The 20,968-nt window shown below is 47.3% G+C and overlaps 1 protein-coding gene across 2 annotated transcripts in view; it reads right to left on the bottom strand.

Moving 5' to 3' along the window:
* The window catches only part of bchs (WD repeat and FYVE domain containing 3 bchs), a 187,937-nt gene that overhangs the window by 71,268 nt on the left and 95,701 nt on the right, over window positions 1-20,968 (bottom strand). For both annotated transcript variants that reach the window (XM_077649982.1, XM_077649983.1), the window contains exons 32-37: window positions 14,477-14,694; window positions 13,428-13,618; window positions 9,328-9,456; window positions 8,714-8,908; window positions 7,847-8,002; window positions 7,376-7,577 (exon numbers count right to left, since the gene is read on the bottom strand). In XM_077649982.1, the coding sequence (XP_077506108.1) occupies window positions 7,376-7,577; window positions 7,847-8,002; window positions 8,714-8,908; window positions 9,328-9,456; window positions 13,428-13,618; window positions 14,477-14,694 (1,091 nt within the window). The remainder of the gene's footprint in view (window positions 1-7,375; window positions 7,578-7,846; window positions 8,003-8,713; window positions 8,909-9,327; window positions 9,457-13,427; window positions 13,619-14,476; window positions 14,695-20,968) is intronic.

Below are 20,968 nucleotides of genomic sequence, written 5' to 3' on the forward strand. Positions count from 1 at the left end.
ATTTATTGGAGGCAGAAAAATTAGGAACCTATCAGCGGCATCTCGCGGTTCTTGCAGTGCCTGCATATGAGGAACGAAAAACGTAAATTACCGCCTGCACAACTGTCCGATAACAGCGCCAACTTCGTTCAGCAATGTTGTAGACGGCAATCCATCACGGCGTCTTGGTTCAGCACGGCACAGAGCGTGCATCGTGCAGCGAGTGAGTGCATGCCACGAATTTTCCTCTCCGTTCCCTTTTACCCTCAAGATAAATGCAAAACGCCATGTTATGCGAAGAGGCTAGCTGCCTTTTATCATACCATTGGCGATCGACGGCTGTAGCGGCCGCCTTCCGTCTGTCACTGAAAAGTCGAGCATATTGTGTACAATATTTTCTTCTTTAAGTACACCTCTGACCTTTACGGAACAGAAAAGAGTATCTGAACTATTGTTTCTATTTGTTGAAGTCCGTTGGACAAATAAAGCAGCTCTCATATTACCCCTTTACAGTGGAACCCGATGGGCAACTAAACCTGTGGCCGAATGTTTCTTCTCTCGCATTGGTCTCGTTCCATTTGTCGGCAAAGAGCAAAAGCGCTGCTGAACATTTCCCTGCGGCAACCGCAACGCAGTGACATCCGGCCGCCGCTCACAGTCGCAACTGAACCGACATCTGCTTCTGGTGTTGACTAATCAGGTGTGGCCGCTGCAGCAGATTATGACGCTTTTTATTATGACACAAACTCGGAATACGGCCCCAGCTAAGACATGCTAACTATCAGGATGGTTAACTAATATTGAATAGTTAACTTTTTAACTATTACTATTAGGTTTCTTAATTAGTGAGAGGCATGTAGTCCATCGCAAATAATATAAATATCAGTTTTTAGAATTTCAAAACCTTAATTACCCTCGGCGTTGTGGTGCAACAAATTTAGCCTATTTCGGCAAGTTATGTGCACTGGAGAGGTTGCTTTGCCTGCAAGCTTCTCGAAAGCACATGTATTTTGGTGCAATGTAAGCAATATTCGTTGAGCCCCACTACTGAGGGTAACCGCGTTTTCGAAATTCTAAAAGCTGATACGGATATTACTTACCCTGGGCTACACGCCTCTCAATAATTAAGGAACCTAACAGTAATAATTGAAAAGTTAACTATTGAATATTAGTTAACCAGCCTTCTAGTAAGCAAGCCTTAGCTGTATTCTGATGCACTTCACCGCTAACAATGATATGCCGAAAAAAGCGCTCTTCTAACTCAAAAAGCCCATTTTTAAAAATTATGTAATGTCTTAGATGAAACAGCCTGTACATTTATACTTTCCCAAGCATACACAAGTATATTTGCACAATCTGCAGCTTGGAAGCTCAGAGCTGCCTTTAAAGAAAGGCTTTCACGAAATCACATTTGTGCTCTGTGAGTAAAACTAAATGGACTTTAAGGCATGCCTAGAAAGCAGAGAACAAAGGTGACCTAGTACTATAGCATGTGTAGAAGTTGGTGCAAAAACCTAAGATTCAATAAGAGATATTAGTAAATAAAACATCTACACTGAACATTTTTAACGAAAATCATGTGCAATGACATTGGGCCAGAAAAATGTTTTCACCAGGTGCCATGTTCTTGCAGCACTATGCACTTGCTCCTGCCATGGAAAAAGGAAATACCCATCCAGATCGATGAGCCAATTAGTGTGGCTGCTGCACACAGAGCTTCCACCACCACTGCCCAGCACGTCACTCGGCCTAGCCTTAATGCTAATTTTACATAGCTTAATGCGGCATGAACGACCACCATTTGTGACATTTTTGAATACAAAATAAGCAATTTCAATGCACATGCTAAGGCCTGTTTCTGTCAGAGACCTCCTGTACCTAGTGTTGGACAGCAGCAGCCACAGCAGCAAGCACACCTCAGGTGCCTTAGGCATGCCGACCACAACAGATCCCACAAGCAGTCTGGCCAGACTGCATTTGAGAGCCATACCATCAACAGTTAGTTTAGTGCACAGGGCATAACTTCCTGGACAGGAAACGAGGAAAAAAAAAAGGAGTTCCCCCATTCAGTGCCGGTTAAGGTTGGCATTGTGATATGGCCTCTAATATCAAGAGTGAATATAAATCAGGCCATGTGGCATGACCAACTATCCAGACCTTGATTTATTCGTACTACTAGAATTTCAGAAGCCGCTTCCAAAGAAGTACTTGGCCGGTTGTTACTATCTGATTCAATTAGGAATGCACTGATTCAGTTTGAATATTTGTCACATCAAAAAATTATGTAAAAGCGGGAGAATGAGAATACAGTAAAACCTCGATGGAAGTAGATTTTGCCGCACTTTCATCGTAATGAAATTTCATAGCTAGCTTGAAATAAACCTGAGAAAAAATTTTATTTTGGGCTCGAGTGCTGAAGCGGAACATGTACCGAAGCGCACATCGGAGTGCATAAGCAAATATGGTGATGATCATAGCGGCAAGCGCACCGCCTGCTGTGCTATCTGCCTGTTTGTGCCAGCCAGAGAGTCGTTCCTTTGCTCCCTCAGAGCAAGGCCCACCGTGGTTGGTGTGCGCTCTGTAGCATACACCATCACGGGGTGGAGTCCGGCGGTATTGAACGGTGTCAGCCGAGATTAAATGGAGGGAACGTATTTATTCTCCCCACTTTAAACCCCACAGTTTCTGCATGCTTTCAGAGGCGTTCACACGTTTTCACGGCAACGAGGGCAAGTGCTAGTGGCAGTGGCGTCGGCGGCAGCAAAGAAAATGCAAGGAGAAATATTAACTGCTGGTACTGCATCAAGGACTGTCACATCCATGAAGAGCAGCCTGGAATTAAAGTATGCCAGGCTGCCCTCATGGCTGTGACAGGCTTTTTGGTACAAACAGGAGCAGTTAAGTGGACTTCAGCAGTACAGAGAGTGAAGACAGCATCCTATGTCAGACATAGCAGTATGCAGTTGAAAAGTATACAGTAAAAGCTTGTTAATTCGAACTTCACGGGACCGGGAAAAAAGTTCGAATTACTATATGATTTCGAATTATCGAATGGCCTGGAAAAAACTGGCGAGAACCATTTGCATTACGGTATATGTACCGTATTTACGGCGACCCACATGGAGCGAACTTGCGCTGCGGATTTTGAGCGGCAAGGCGAACGCCGAAAACGGGTGGCTGCCGCCAGGATTTAGAAGCGGCGTGATTCCATATGTTTAGTAAAATGCTGAAAAGAACAGCTGTGCATTTACAATTAAGCTATTATTTATTCAATGACGACAAAGAGGACAAATTATTCTTTGTGACCCCTTTCTGAACCAAACTAGATAACCTGTTTGAACCTCTCGCACTTCCTGACGTCAACCGACGAGTAGTGGCTAAGCCTAGTAGCTTTCAAAATCCAGACGCATTCTGCAAATCTGGCGCGTTTCATCTCTAAAATGTTGTGCTGCAAGCATCTTCAGACAAAGCGAGAGCTTTGTGCAACTTTTGTTTGGCGTGAACACGAGCACAGTGTAGCAGCAACGACGAGTTCGTGGAGAAGTGAGAGGCCGCTTCGGCAGGCGCGGCCATGTTGTAGAAGCGGGTGGAAGTCAGATGCTGTCGCGCCCTGATTGGTCCTTGCTGAGAGCCCATGTTGGCCGCTTCCGACAGCGGCTGACCGCCGGGCTACAGTGCTCTAGAAGGTTCTAGAACACTGTAGCCGGGCGTACTAAAAGCCGGCGTCATGATCGCGGCTGACCGCGTGCTTCGGTTGGCGACTGTTGGGTGGAAGGATGGACGACACTCGCAAAGAAAAAAAAAGTTTTTCGCACCTAATTTGTAGTGCCCGTCCGAAGTCATAGCCTTTCATGGGCATTGGCTGGGACCGCACCGACAGTACTTATCCATATTTCTGAATTAATAGGGCTCGAATCAACGAGTATTTAGTTGCGAGTTTCGGAGGCTGCGCAGAAATGAGGGTACGCAGCCACCACCGCGGCCGCCAACCCGTACCCTCCGGCGGCGCCGGTGATGGCGCCATTTAGGCTTTACCCACTCTTCCACGATTTTATCTGGTTCTATCTTCTGTCCCCGTTTAGGGCGTGCGCAGCCTCTAACTATGCAGAGGTGCTTTTTTTTTTTTTGCCACGTGCTGTGTGCCAAGCCGCTCAGATGCAGCAGTGCGTAGTTCGAATTATCTGTAACGGAACCGACTCGCTTTCGAATTAACGGGGTTTTTTATACACAGATCTCTATGGAGCTTGGCCAGACCAAGTAGTGTAGTTCGAATTATCCAAAAATTCGAATTATTGAGCTTTCACTGTACATTCAGCCTCACTATGCAGATTCATCAGATTGATATCATGAGTGCTACTTCCCAACCACGGGCATCTTGACGCACTTTGACGTACATGTAGCTCCAATATCCTCCCCGAGACCTGGTTATGTGAAATTTGTCCAAAATACTGGGAAACAAAATCGCAGGCATGGCAGCCATGGAAGCAGGCATGGCAGCCATGGAAGCAGGTATAGTGACATAAAAATCTCTTTTCGGTTTCTATTATGCTTCTAATTAGTGAGTATGGTTCAAGTCGTGTCATTTCCATTCTTTTCACGAGCTCTCAAAAAGACTAGAATCAGTGTGAATACTACGTTATATAGAGAGCGCCAAAATAGCAAGCGGATTCACACGTGTTCCCACAGGCGTTGAAGCACTTTTAAACACTTAAGGGGGAATGCGGCTCTCAGCAAAGATGTTTTTATGCCTCAGTCTAGTTACATGAAATTTGTTGAGCATATTAGAAATAATTTTATGACCACTCTCACAAATTTTCACTGTTATAACTCTAGAAAATTGTTTTGTACTACATATTTTTCCCCCAAATCTTTTGAAAAGGCTGCAGAGTTAAAAGAAGGTAGCAGAAAGCTGGTTAAACATTGATTGCATTGCTACTGGTATACTACAGGTCAAGACATTCTTAGAAATTTTTTCACACAAAGCACCCATTTTGGGTTTGAATTTTTACAATGCAATGTTTGTTAACATACCTAGAGTGAGAAGAAAATTGCATACAAGAAATTTAAAATTCATAAATTAAAAAACACAGAATGTCTTGACCTGCAATATGGTCCTGGGAGTGCAATAAGAGAGCAATTACTCATTGGCGTTCACCCAAGTGCAGCCATATGGCTGTACATTTCCCCTAAACATGTGACCAGTCCTGGGAGTGCAACAAAACAAACGAGGTCAAACAGGCTTGAACAGGCCGAGATCGCGTTATAATCGTAGTATATATCTATTTTTTTTTTTACTTTCATGAGGTCTCTAATTCCCCCCTCGCTTTATATTCATGGTCGCATTGTATACACAAAAATATGGTATTTAAGTCAAATTTTATAACTTAAATTATAAAATCCTGAGTGTTTGAACAAAAAAACGATTCCCACTCTGGGTCTGAGGAGGTTAAAAAAATGGTAAATAGTGGCATTTAACATCCTGAAGCGACATATGCACTATGCGGGACACTGTAGTGGAGAGCTCCGGATTAATTTACACCACTTGGGGTTCTTAATGTGCACTGACATCGCACAGCACATGGGCACCTTTCGACACGTGGCTTCTGTGGCCGGGATTGAACTCGGGTCCTTAGGCTCAGTAGCCGAGTGGCCTAAGGACTGAGCCAATATGGCAGATGAGTCTCAGGAGGATGTGGCAAGAAATAGTTAGTCTGCATACAAATAGGCATTATTCGTCCACAGGAAGAAAAAAGGAAAAACAGCGGTTGTCACTCATACTGACGGAGTAATCGTTAGTTGAGAGCAAAAAATGTGTTCCCTTTCACAATGGAGCTACCTGTACATACGTGACAGTATGGGAACCATCCCAATTGAGGGTTTGTCGCCACGTTTTAGTTTCTGATGTCCGTGAGTATTGCATATTCTGTTGTGCAAGCTCTGAAGCTCGTACGTTCGTTTATGGCAGCATGTGGACCACCTCTTTGCAGCGTAAATTAGCTCTGTTGGGTTAGCAATACAGTTGAACCTGGTTATAATGAAACTGAAGAAAAGTTGGCAATTTTTCGCTACATCCAGGCTTTCGTTATATGCAGTTTCCGCGTGAAGACTCGGAAGGACAGTGCAGAACGGAAACCAAAATGAGAAATAATTTAAATAAATGTTTGTGAAATCACCTTGAAGATGTTTACCGTAAGTAACACCCCCCTCCTCTTTGAGGTCATTAACGCACAGAAACGTTTTGCGATCGTGCTGATAGCACCACTGCAGCAGCAGCTGCTGCCACCTACACTGTGGCTTGCACAATGTGGCTACGAGTGGGGCGTGGAAAGCAGAGCAGGTGGGGGAGTCGGACGCATCACTGCCGCTACAGCTAGACCGGCCACAAAGGCATCTGCTTCGTGCGTGTTCCCGCTCTCAAGTCTGCCTGCCACTGTTGCCCCAAGAACAAACTCTTCGCCTCGCATCGTTGGTGTACCGATGCTCTCCACCATCCCCGCTCCCAACGCGTGACAGATATCGACGCCGCAATCTGTTTTACAGTCTAGAAAATTTTGCGTGGTTTAGCCAAATTTCCAGTAACTCTGCACTTGCTAGTAAATAGTCGACTTAGCGAGTTTGTTATATCAAGGTCAACCACTACAACACCCTCATTACGTGGAGCTCTCAAATACATACGCATAGGGCTCCACTGGGAAAATGAGAAACTTGAATATCGAGGAATTTGCTATATGGAGATTTGCTACATTCAGGTTTAACTGTAGGCCTATCCTTGCCTGCATCACTACCGCATGTTTCTGGTCTGGTGGTAAAACATGTGGCTTCTGATAGCGTGGTCTTCTGTCAGCACCGTCTTCTGGCAGTGCCAATGGCCTTCCTTACTCCTTCTCTCCTGGCCTTCCCACGAGGCCACAGCAGCGCAACGGAACATGTCATGTCAGCGGCATGCTCAGGATCTCACAAGAGGAGAGGATGACAATAACATAAGACCCAAACTCAAAACATGTGCATCCTCCTCATCACCTGTGAGATGCCTAGTGCAGTAGACGTCCCAAGGCGGCTAATGAGCTCGCAATATGAACAAGAAAAAATGCAATCCCAATGGGCATAAGAACTACGCGTAATGCCGTTGTTGATGGTGAAGAAAGAGCAGAAGGACCACTTTCACCACAAATAAAGGTTTTCCCCATTAGCGATCTGCAACACATTTTGGAAGGCTATTAGCATGCTAGGAATTTCAATGTAGAGAAACTTCAATGTTACGAACTAAACTGCATATTTTACAGACTGTTCAAGTGAGGTTCGACTGTATATAACAGTGTAGTTTTGGGCATACAGCAAGTACAATTTCCACCAGCACACTAACCGGCCACACAAAATGCAAACTATGCATGCTCACCTTGCCAAAGCTTGTCAACAAAGCAGGATGTCAGGTAGAAAACATTCGGTGGAATGTTTGAGTATTTGCCACCAGCTGTTATGGGCAAAGCTGTCTGGTCATCAAGTAGCACATCAGCTGCCAAAAGATGCTCTCTGAGTGAAGACAAGATTTCTGTCACAAATTCCTTCTGCTGGTTCAGAGTTGCATGGTTTGGAAATGCCTGAAATTAAAAATTCAGGTTTCAACATATTCTAACCATGAAAAGGGGGTGCAGCTCCTTGGAATATGCAACAAAGTCACTCATTTCTAACAGTTGTTCATTTTATGGGTTTAAAAAAGCCCATATTAGCTATAAAGAAAGGCATTTATGCACCACTGATAACAATTTTCATAATTAGAAAGATAAGCAAACTGTACTATGTGATGTATAGTAGAACAGTTTCGCAAAACTCAACACAAGTAAATCTGATGTTCATGCATGACACTTACTTCCAAAACAAGGTCAATGACAGGAGCTTGTTTTGTTGGAAAAGCCAGGGAAAGGCTATCTACCACAATAACTCTGAGGAAGTCCATGACATATTTTCGTGCTGGATGCTTTGACAGGCCTGCGTTAGACTCCGAGCACTTGGGGTTCGATATTATCTAGAAAGGTGTGGGAACAGTTAGTTGGGAAACATAATAAATAGGCTGGGTAAAGTATAACACACAGGCTATATGGCATGCAACACAAAAATAAACAATTTAAGGAAAGCAATGCTAAACCAAAATATTGAAGGAAAAAAACTCAACTGTTACAGAAAATTACTGTGCTTCAACTAAGCAACTGCACACAATGGCAGTTTTGCAAATGGCCGATATATGGCATGCAATGCAGACAGTAGTGTCATTCGGCTTCTTTCTATCCCAGAAAACATTACTGAATTCTCACAGTGTGTGCAAATGACATTCCCAGATGCTTCTCAAATTGCAGTCACAGTATCAGCTGCCACAAGTACAGGAGGTATAAGATATGCTTCATCAAGATGACACGAACTTCCACTCACATCAAAATAATATAACATTGAAATGAATTACTAGTTTAATTTTTTTCAAATTCCGCCATGACTTCATTTCTACAATCAAGGAATCATTAACAATCCACTAACAGGAACCTAGAAATTCGGAACTTTCATTTGACGTTTTCATGGTCTGGGCTTTGCAAAGCTAAGAACAGTGGGAGACATAATGTTTCTTACTTCAGAAATGCTTACAAAAGAAAATAAAGCACTTATTATTAGCAAGAATGAAAACAGAATGAACAACTACTTCAATGTTTTAATGAGCTGTGGACAGAAATAAAAAATTCTAGTTCACCTGAAAATCATCTGCTGGAGATGCAACTTCACTGAGACCATTTGCAAATGGAAACAGCGTGGCTGACAAGGCACACAGAATGTCTGAGCTCATGCACATGTTCATGAAGTCTTGTCGGTTATTATAAAGGTACATGAGAAACTGGATGAGTGTCACAGGATGTTCCTCTACGCCGGATACGTTCTCTCCTCGTGGCTGCGCGTTGAAAGGGGGACAAAGGGAAAAAGAAAAAAGAAGTATGTTACCGAAGCTATCAAGAGAAATCATTAGTTGAGGCTCAATTAAAATATGTACAACTTACTGTAATGCTGTTTCAGCACCTAGCAACAAGAGGTTCAAGCCAATACAGCCTGCTATTGCTGTCTCAAGCAACATACAAACAGAAAGATAAAAAAGCTGACACACACACACATTACCCACAAGGGACCCGATGACAGTGTTGCTAGTGTGAAAGAAGGAGTAACTGCATGGAACGGAGTGAACTTGCAGTGAATAGCATGATAACTGACAATGACGAAACAAGCACAATCAGACCCAAGCGCACAACATTTGCGAGTTCAGAAATGGTGCTCTACGAGTGCAGTCTTTCTTCTTTAAGTAAATTTTTGGCATACCTGGCTGAGGATGCAGCGCACCATGGCGAGGAGTACCACAACAAGCTCAAAGTTGATGTCCCCTTGGGACATGATTGAATGGCCAGGTGGCACACCAAACAAGAAGCTCCAAATGTTGTCCAGAGAGAACTGCACAGAAGTCAAAAGGTAGTTCTTTTATCAGGCACTTTAGGAAACATGAGGTCACAGTACAAAACCTAAGGCCCCGGCCCAGTTCCTGCAAAAAAAAAAAACCGTAGTAGGCAAACATGAAAAAACCGAAATTCAGACAGTGGTTGCTCAAGTAGTGCAAAACTTATATACAGTATAACCTCGTTACAACTGATATTCGGATATAACGTACCAATCTGCCATGTTTGGTTGGTCTTCCTATCTTTGCAATTGATTGAATTTTGCTTACTGTGAATTCAGTACAACGTACATTCAGATAGAACAGACTCAATTAGGTGACCAATAAACCAGTTCGGGCTTCGTTAAGCTAACTTTTCAGTAGCGAATGCTTAACTTCAAGTACTCTTCGGTACGTCTTGGTGATTCATGCGTCAACGGCAGCAGCTACGATGGTGGCGACTATATTGTTATTACCGCGAATTTCCGTGCATGAATGGTCTCCGAATAAAAGTTGACTGCTGCCCAACTCACGAGCCTTGGTAAAAAAAGAAAGAAAAATAATAATAATTAAAATAAATAAATATAAGTTGATATGCACATATTGACTTATGCTGGAGCGTCAGTAAGCTAGGGCTGAAGTGGGTGGAGAGGCTACCCTCCTCATCCTGCATCCCTAGCTTCTCGAGGAAAGGTGTACTACACGTCTGCAGTGTGCTCCTTGGCACATAGTTCTTTGCGAACACATGCCTGCTCACCTTTCATTCACTGACCTCCTGCACAGTTGCTAACTTTTTCTCTGGGTGCTTTACTTCCCGCAAGGTGTTGACAATGCGGCACGCACATGGGTTAGGACGATGTAATCGCAAGGGCAATTGTTAGGGGCTAACAGAAATCAAAGACAATAAAACAGAACACCTTTCAACACTTGCGTGCCCTGACCTCGCAACTGATCGTGCCACTGAGCGGCAAAATGAACCGCCAACGGCCACCAACGGTTCTGTGGTTGCTGTGGCTGCAGTTTCGGATCCCGACTCGACGCATGCTTCAGAACTGCAAAAGTTTTAGCTGAGGCCACCTATCACTTGTTCAGGAAAATGACTGACTGCGTTAGCACATCACGTAGGTAGCGATGGTGTATGGTTCAAAATATTGGTGGCAAAATCAATTGCATCACTAGGGTCAGAGGAGCCCGAAGCATCCCCCGTGCCCACTCCAATGAAATGCAATCGCTGCGGCTGGGATTCAATCCTGCAATGGTGGGCCCACCCGCAGAATGCTAAAGCAGTTAAATTAGTGATGCTATGTTCAGAATTATGCACCCGAGGAGCCTTCTACTGCCTGCGGATAGGCCAAAACTGCCATTGGCCCCACAAATACCATTTTTATTCGAATCTAGGCCGTCAGCTTTTTTTTTTTTTTCAAAGGGATACTGCATTAAACTTTAGGCAGTCCAATTTTCTACTGGAATGAAAGCTGGAGGTCCTATGTCGACTGAAACCGCATCATTTTTTGCACGAAGCCAGTGGAAAGCACTTTTCCACTCATGTTTTCCTTGAACTGGTGCACCTGCTGGCGGCACTATGAACAACTGCGCCTTCCTTGGAAGCTGTGATGTCACGCGTCTCCCTGCCTCCTTGCCCGGCCAGTCCGTCCGCTTCAGCGTCATGGCCGTGCGCCTGCAGCAGCTGCGTGGACGCTTGTCTTCCTTATTCCGAATTTGCAGTACATTCACCAAAACAAACCGCCCGCAGCCAATATAATATGTATACTTGAACAAGTAGAAAAATAAATATATTATGTAATAGTGTTTTCATGCGAGCGAGTGCAAATATAAGGAAAACTGAGCTGAGAACTTCTTCGATCATGCCCGAGACCATAAAAAAAAGTAACAACATTGTCAATTTACTAATGAAGCCAATGCCACGGGAATCACGCGCCAGATCCAAATTTACAATTTACCAACGCATGCAAGTCTGCCAGCGTAGTAATAGTGCTCCACTCATAAAAACTGCGTGCTGCATACTTTTTCGCTATGCCGATGCAATTAAGTTGGCTGCTTTTATATGTTGAGCACTCATTCTGCTGTTTGCGCCGCTTACGTGATGTATAAGTCCTATTTCAAACTGCCCCGCCCGCCCCATCCCGGCGCCGTGGCTGCTCTTTTTGTGTGGCTGTAGCAATGAATGAAAGTGATGCCTTGATTTACCTTCGGCAAAGGAAATGTTTTCATACCTAATTCAGGAAAACTTCTCTGGGTCATATCAAACTGGATGACAATATGCACAGCTACCACCGCGAGGCGCATGCTTGGGCGAAATGTCATCCTCCAGGCTCATTTTACTCGTCGTTGCTCGATGAGGCAGCGGGGTTATAGCCATATCTTTAGGCATTTTGATATCTGAATGACGTAATCGTTACTTCCAATGCCACTTTTTAGGCTGTAAGTGTCGATCTGTTTTCATGTTTCCATGCCACCAACACTGAACTTCCAAGCGCGACAGCTGAACCGATGCCAGCATGGTGCGACAGAAGCAGGCCGCCGCGAGACTGTGCGACATCACGCACGCTTCCCATCCGTGGCGCCATCCGTGGCGTCATCCGTGCAAAAATATATGAAATAAAGACTGAAACTTTAGATAATAGATAATCAAACCATCTGAATCGAATTTTGGTGATTTAACAGAAAGTCCCAATTTAATGCAGTATCCCTTTAACACATGGCATGTGAAACTCTCAGCTCAGCTTAGATACGAGGATTCAGTTGTATTCGTGATGAACTTTTTGCTTGTGCCGCAACGAGGAGCACTTTCATGGGCCCAAAGAAAGGTTGTCATCTGGAAGTGGAAACAGCACTGGCAGAGTTTGTGAAATTGCAGAGGTCAGCAGCACTTCCACTGACCACAAAAGTTCAGCATTTCCAATGCACTTGATGGCACACAGCATTGTGCACTGCAAGAAGAGGACAGTGATAAGGAGGTCAGCGATGGCAAGTGAGCGGGAGCAGGTTTGTAGAAATAAATAATCGCTGTCTGCGTGCTGTCCCTGCTGTCACTCTCAATTGTTTTTTTTGGACGCCTTACATTCGAAAAAAGTTCCATTTGGCCTTCAACTTTCGGGTGTCGGCTTAGAAATGAAGCCGGCCTAGATTCGAGTAAATATGGTATATAGCGCAAATAGGTCGGCTCTGGACGTGGGTCGCTTACCCTCCCCCGATTCTATACATTCATTTTCAATCCCTGGCTTGGCTGGGATCATGTTGAAAATGGATGCTGAAACATTAAATGAAAACCTAATAGTTGTACAGGTACTTTCTTTTAGAGGTGTTAAGACTAAATAAACAAGGTCTTGCACACAGCTATGTACGGCTTGAAAGGCACTCTGACTATAACAGACTCATCTATGGTTATAATAAAGGTTTGCTGTAACAGTATTTGGGTTCTCCAGGCTTCTCTTACAAAAGACTGAAACCTTGGACACTATCAGAGTCTGCTGTAACGAAATTATACTTATTGATTGAATCATGCTAAGCATATTTACTGTGATTGTTTAATTGTTTTGTTTCAGGAAAAATGAGCCTGTAACATATGGCTAGTGAGCAGTTTTAATGGGCCCACCTTACCTAACTTTCTAACAGTTATAATTATATTTACCAGTCAAATGTGCTGAATATGTCCCAGAGATGATGAGTTCAGACTGGGAATGTGGAGCTTGTCACTACGCTGGCACACAGTTTCTGACACTAGGCTGGCATAATAATATGGTGCAGCCTACAAAAGAAATTGTAACAGCAGGCAAACTACAGCTGCTAGCAGTTAATAACGCTCCCATGACATAATGAGGCAAGTTAACATTGAAGAAACACCTGGCTGAGAGCCTTTACAGATCCCATCAGGATAGAACCAAGCTTGTTTTCAGCAGACATTGTGCTAGTTACTATTTCACAAAAGTACAAAAAATAAAGGAGAGTGATCAAACCATGGGAGCCTCACCTGCAGCCCACACGGGATGCGGCTGACAGGGCGCCCCATTAACATGGCCAGCAGAAGGAAATTGATGTCTGGCACTGTGACATGCTGGCACATGAGCCACTGAAGCTGTTGGAAGCCTGGCACCTGGTAAGCCTCCATCCTGATTGACTGGCTTCCACTGCCCTTGTTGTTTGCTGTTGACACATTGAAGCCTGAACCAGGCAGCCATGAAGATCACAAAAAAAAAGAGAAAAAGTTCACTCAACAGCTATTCTTCACAGCAGCCTACTGGACAAAAGCCCCCCCCCCCCCCCCCCCCTTTTTTTTTGCCATAGATGCCCTTGCGCCATAAAAATTCATAATCATCATCATTATCACTAAAGCCTTTTCCAAGGTGCCCATAGCATATGCAGCAATGCTCTTGTGTTCTAGTTGCAAAGAATTCCTCATCCAAGCAGATAAAATTTGAAAGGAAAGATGATTTATGCACAGGCGTGGCCAAAATAATATGGAGCATGCTTTGATGGCTGTAATTTTCTCACCCGTTCCATTCACAAGATATGATGGTTACTTGTGTTTGTGTGTGAGCACAACAGTGTGATGTACTATCATACGTATGAAGCACCTCAAAATTTTTGCTAGGTAAGGTGTGACAGGGGTTTGAACGTGAAAGTGTACTCCGTATTATTATAGCCGGAACTGTACATGAAAAAGGCACAAGCAAGCAGAGTGTACAGCTAAGAAATTTGCAAAACTGTTCTTGCTATCTTCTACCGGCTACAGGAAAGAGAATGAAGGAAGGTTCAACGTAAGCACACAATATAGAGGAAATTTTAACATGCAAGATATCTCACTTTTAAAACCCTTGCTGGCCATAAGAACAGCGGTTTACACTTAAGCTATTAATCATGACTCCTTCTCTTCAAAAGGTCAGCATATGGCACAAAAGGGTAATGACGGCATTGAGCTTAAAGAAAATATTAAAAAAGGAAGTAGAAAGAAATGTTGCCACAAATATATAATGGACCACCAAAAACTGAATAATGACAAGTAAAAGTAGAGATGCCTACCCAGAAGAACAGTGGTTCTGTTCTGGAGCACAAGGTCAGTCTCCGTGAGCCAGCCACCATTGTGAGATGCCTCACGAAAGCGCTGCATCAAACTTGGGCAGCTGAGCAACACTGTGAGGCACTGCAAGGCAAGTACCACCGTGGTTGGGTGCAGATGGCTCTGCATGAACAGCAGGAGCCAGTCCATGCCCAGCACCCGAGCCAGTTCTTCACAGAACCTGCAAGAGAATAGCAGGGAGTCACATCAAAAAGTGGAACGCAGGTTACTCAATGCGACCATGCACGGCATGATACTGTTCACCACAAAATACTCTTGCCAACAACCGCCATAATACCACAGAACACACCCAAAAGTACGCAACAATGAATATAACACGAGGGAGTACTTTGAAAAAAAAAAAAAATGTTACAAGTGTAACGCAATCTCGGCCTGTTCAAGCAACTAAAACCTGAGGACTTGGAAAAAATGAAGATGGCACGCAAAAATACAGAAGCAACGAATGCGTTGACATTGTTTGAGAAGCAGCACTTCTGAAATGTGCATGACACCATTATGCGCAATAAAGCCTCTGATGAGTTAACGCATGCACTCTCCCATGCAGCAGCGGCCACCTGCTTCGTGTTTTCTGCGGTGCAATCATGTGCCCATTCAACCTTCTTTGCGTTCCCTACTCCACTCAACACTTTCAGTCACTTCTCTTTCTCAGTAGCCCAAGCCACCTTCTTCCCACAGTCATAGCCCTCCCCCCCCCCTCTCTCCTTTTCTTGACCGTGTAGCGCGTCCCCAAGGTCTTCGAAAAGTTGGCTTCGCCTTCCAGCTCAGGAGTCTAGCAGTGAAGCTGGCTGAAGATATTGTTACAAGTGGACGAATCATGAACGAAGAAGTGGCGGTGCGCTGAACGACGACGACGTTGACAGTTGGTAGCTGGGCGCTCGGTTCTGAGCTCAGTGCTGGCCATCTCAGAGCAGCCGCCAATATAAACTTACCGCCGTAACATCCCCGTAACATCTTTTGGTGGAGGTCGCGGGTTCGAGCCGACATGCCGACGAGCCGACGAGACGACAGGCCGAACCGGCGAGATGACTACCGACCCGGCCCCTCCATCTGCGCCTGCCACGCCAACTGTCGTCGTAGCCCACCCTCGCGACCCGGGCACATTCTGCGGTACAGATGGCGTGGACGTCGAGGACTGGCTCTCGCTTTATGAGCGTGTTAGCCAGCACAACAGGTGGGACGCCACGCTGATGCTGGCCAATGTAATATTTTATCTCGCCGGCACCGCACGCGTCTGGTTCGAAACCCACGAAGAAGAGATTGCCACGTGGGATGCCTGCAAGCAAAAGCTCCGCGGCCTGTTTGGGAAACCAGTTGGCCGTCAGCTTGCTGCCAAAAAAGAACTTGCAGCTCGCGCCCAAACGGCCACTGAATCATATATTACATACATTCAAGACGTCTTGGCACTGTGCCGAAAGGTCGATCCCAACATGACCGAAGACGATAAGGTAGGCCACATTCTTAAAGGCATTGCCGACGATGCCTTCCACCTTCTTCTATGCCGGGACTGCTCTACGGTTGACTCCGTTCTGCAGGTGTGTCGACGCTTCGAGCAGGCCAAGCACGGGCGCATTGCACACCGCTTCGACCGCCTGCCTAACACAGCTGCCAGTTCCACGTGCGAGGATCTGCCGACACTAAGGCAGCCTTCCAACCCCGACAACGTGACTCGCATCGTGCGCCGTGAACTGGAGGCGCTGGCTCCTGTTACGCCCAACGCGCCCTTGTCGGACAACACCCTGGCAACAATATCCCTTATTCAAGCTATCGTCCGCCAGGAGGTCGCCAACTTGGGCATGCCCTCCAGCCATCGTCCCGTCGAACCTCGGAGTGCGAGCCCCATCTCTCCCGTGGTCGCTACTGCTACGGCCCGCAACACCTTCGTCCCAAGTTACACAAGGTATCGCAATCCGGATGAGTGGCGTACCCCTGACGACCGGCCGATCTGCTTTACGTGCTCGCGCGTAGGCCACATCTCCCGCCACTGCCGCAGCCATTGGTCCGCACCTCCCCGACCTTTGCCCTACGTCGACCGCCGTTATGACTATGGACCCCGTCGCTTCACGCCTCGGAATGACCCACCCAGCGCCGAGTCCACACCGCCTCCTCGTAGAACCAGCCGCTCTCCCTCCCCGACAGCCCACCGTTCCCGCTCACTTCTTCCGCACCGCAGTTACTCACCGTCCTCTGCAGGCCGCTTCGCAGGAAACTAGCCAGTGCAGCTCCCGGAGGTGATGCTGCATTGGTGCCCCGACCTGAAAATCCTCTACTGACCCAGCCTTCGCCCTGTAATCTGCTCGACGTTTTTGTGGACGGTGTTCCTGTTTCTGCCCTCATTGACACTGGTGCCCAAGTCTCGGTTCTTAGCTCATCCTTTTGCCGCCGCCTCAAAAAAGTTCAGACCCCTGCCACTTCGCCCACCGTTCGCGTTGCCGATGGCAGCACTGCTGCCGTCACTGGCCTGTGCACTGCCCGCGTCACTCTTGCCGATCGTCACATCCCAGTTTTGTTCACCGTCCTCGAACACTGCCCTCACAATGTGATCCTTGGTCTAGACTTTCTAACCGCTCACTCTGCCCTTATCGACTGCTCCAGCGGCCTTCTACGATTGGACCTGCCTCTCAGCTCAGCCGACACACCCTCAAGCTCCACGCCCCGCCTTCGCTCCACCGAGTACGCTCGCCTGCCCCCCGACTCTGCCTTTTATCTGCCTATGTCCCCATTTCCTGCGGTTCCTGATGGGGATTATCTTGCCTGTCCACTCGCCGATGTCGTTCTCTCCCGCAGTGTTGTTCTTCCGCACCTCATCGTGACCGTCACCAAGAATAGCACCTCCCTTCCTGTCCTCAACTTCAGCTTGTCACCACAAGTTCTTCCTGCAGGCATATCGCTTGCTACTTTGTCTTCTCTCACCGACTGTACAGTCACTGCTCTCTCACCTGAACCGCCTTCTACTGTCTCTCAAGCGGCCGACATCCCGGCCAACGTTCCGCAATCCATTTCTGCGATGATTGCTTCTGACCTGAGCCCCGAGCATGCACAGGATCTTCACAACCTTTTGGTGTCCTACTCCGACATTTTTGACTTCGCTTCTGCTCCTCTGGGTCAAACATCGGTAGTGACTCACCGCATTGACACCGGCGATGCCAGACCTATACACCGGAGGCCTTATCGTGTGTCGCTACCAGAGCGCCAGATCATCCAGCGGGAGGTGGACAAGATGTTGGCCAACGATATCATCGAGCCTTCAAACAGCCCTTGGGCATCTCCTGTCGTGCTCGTGAAAAAGAAAGACCAAACTTGGCGGTTTTGCGTCGACTATCGTCATCTCAACAAGGTCACGAAGAAAGACGTCTATCCCCTTCCGCGCATAGATGATGCCCTGGACTGTTTACATGGCGCCCGCTACTTTTCTTCCATCGACCTTCGTAGCGGGTATTGGCAAATCTCTGTTGACGCAAGAGACCGCGAGAAAACAGCTTTCGTCACCCCTGATGGCCTTTACCATTTTAAGGTCATGCCCTTCGGCCTCTGTAACGCCCCTGCAACATTTGAACGGATGATGGACTCGTTACTCCGGGGCTTCAAGTGGACGACCTGCCTTTGTTACTTAGATGATGTAATTGTTTTCTCGCCCTCTTTTGAAACCCACCTGCTTCGCCTTTCGTCCATCTTGGCACTTTTCCGCCGCGCAGGTCTTCAACTCAACTCAAAAAAATGTACTTTCGGCCGCCGCGAACTCAAAGTCCTCGGCCATTTGGTGAATGCGAGTGGCATACAACCTGACCCTGATAAAGTTCGTGCCGTCAGTGCTTTTCCCTGTCCCCGCTCGCCCAGTGATGTCCGCAGCTTCATCGGTCTCTGTTCCTACTTTCGCCGGTTCGTCCCGAACTTCGCAGCCGTCGCTCGCCCTCTCACCAATCTGTTGCAGAAAGGCGTTCCTTTTCCTGGGGCCCAGAGCAGGCTACTGCATTCTCCAGCCTTATCGCCGTCCTCACCAACCCTCCTGTATTGGCCCATTTCAACCCGTCTGCCCCGACTGAACTTCGCACCGATGCCAGTGGTCACGGAATTGGCGCCATCCTTGCTCAGCGACAACGCGGCCAGCACTGCGTGATTGCGTACGCCAGCCGTCTTCTTTCTTCCGCCGAGAAGAATTACTCCATCACAGAACGCAAGTGCCTGGCTCTTGTTTGGGCCATTGGAAAATTCCGCACATACTTGTTCGGCCGCCCATTCACTGTTATAACCGACCACCATGCCCTGTGTTGGCTCTCATCTCTCAAGGACCCTACTGGCCGTCTTGGCCGGTGGGCATTGCGATTGCAAGAATACACCTTTTCCGTGGTTCACAAGTCCGGTCGCCTCCATCAAGATGTAGACTGCCTGTCCCGCTATCCCGTCGATCCTCCTTCTACAGACTGTGAGTCGGATGCCTGTGTCCTCTCCATCTCCGACCTCTCCCACATTGCCGACGAGCAGCGCTTGGATCCCACCCTCACCTCTCTCATCGACCGCCTCAGCACCGACCGCCACGACACTTCTCTGGCCCGGTTTTTGCTGGACGGGAACACGCTGTACCGCCGCGACATGCGACCTGATGGCGCTGAGCACTTGCTCGTTGTTCCCCGCCACCTACGGTCCACTATCCTCGAACAACTGCATGACGCACCTACGGCTGGTCATCTTGGAGTCTCCCGTACGTACGACCGCGTGCGCCGGCGTTTCTTCTGGCCTGGTCTGTACCGCTCCGTCCAACGCTACGTCGCCGCTTGCGACGTCTGTCAGCGCCGAAAGAAGCCCGCTGTCCTGCCGTCTGGACACCTGCAGCCGATCCCCATCCCGACCGACCCGTTTTCTCGTGTTGGACTAGATTTATTTGGGCCCTTCCCGGAGTCCTCCACGGGGAACAAGTGGATTGCCGTCGCCACCGATTATGCCACGCGGTACGTGACCACTCGCGCCATTCCAACCAGCTGCGCCACTGACGTCGCTGACTTCCTTCTGCACGACGTCATATTACACCATGGCGCTCCCCGTCAACTCCTTACCGACCGTGGCCGCTGCTTCCTTTCCCGAGTTGTTGACGAAATCCTTCGTTCGTGCTCCGTTCGTCACAAGTTCACCACTGCTTATCATCCTCAGACGAACGGCCTTACGGAGCGTCTCAACCGCACGCTGACAGACATGCTCGCCATGTACGTATCCGACGACCACCGGGACTGGGACATAAGCTTGCCTTTTGTCACCTTCGCCTACAACTCGCCATGATACCGCTGGTTACTCGCCCTTCTATCTTCTCTTTGGACGAGACCCCTTACTGCCCTTCGACACTCTGCTGCCCACAGCTGGCCCTGTCACTACATATGCGCGTGACGCTATCGCCCGAGCAGACGCCGCCCGCCAGGTTGCTCGACACAAGCTCTCCGCCTCCCAAGAGGCTCAAAAACACCGCTACGATGGCCTGCACCGTGATGTGCGATACCCTGCCGGATCTCTCGTCTTGCTGTGGCTCCCATCCCGTCGTGTGGGGTTATGTGAAAAACTTCTGCCGCGCTACACAGGTCCTTATCGTGTATTACGGGCAGTGACCGACGTAATGTATGAAATCACGCCGCTGCACCCAAAGTCGACGTCCGCTCCACTGAAGTCCGAAGTCGTTCATGTAGCTCGCCTCAAGCCCTATCACCCACCATCGACATCGCACGCCTAACACGCACCGGGACGTTGCCTTCAGCCGAGGGGGATAGTGTTACAAGTGGACGAATCATGAACGAAGAAGTGGCGGTGCGCTGAACGACGACGACGTTGACAGTTGGTAGCTGGGCGCTCGGTTCTGAGCTGAGTGCTGGCCATCTCAGAGCAGCCGCAAATATAGACTTACCGCTGTAACATCCCCGTAACAATATACTGAGGAGCAGCGAGAAAAAAAATAGCATTAGTACCTTAGTTCCGAATATAACGTGAGATGCGTTCTTAAACTAATGAACTAAAGAAAAAATGTGTAATACATGTGCAAATACGGTAATGATATTTTGTAAAAGCGTAGGCAGGTCCATAAAACACAGCTCATATCTACAATGCTGTCTCTCCACTGCCGGCATGATTGAGCTAGTCCACACATAAACTGGCAGCCTCTGCCCTTGAAAATTCTAGCACAGGGAAGAATTAAGCTGCATCCAACAGCTTTTAGCAGTGTTCAGTGTTCTGTAAGGTGCGTGCCTTGCAGGGGCTCATCCAGGGTGTAGCTGACGAAGCTAAAAATGTGGCTAGCCTCGACCCCTCAACAGTGTGTTGTATACAACACACAGTTCCCCCTCTCAACCACCATCCCCATAAGCCCAGACACACGACATAAATTTCCTCCACCTCCTGTTCCCACCTTACCAAAAGGAAAAGGAAAGAAATCTGGCTATGCAACTAATTTCAACTGCTTT

This window comes from Amblyomma americanum, chromosome 1 (assembly GCF_052857255.1).
Source record: "Amblyomma americanum isolate KBUSLIRL-KWMA chromosome 1, ASM5285725v1, whole genome shotgun sequence".
Lineage (NCBI taxonomy): Eukaryota > Metazoa > Arthropoda > Arachnida > Ixodida > Ixodidae > Amblyomma > Amblyomma americanum.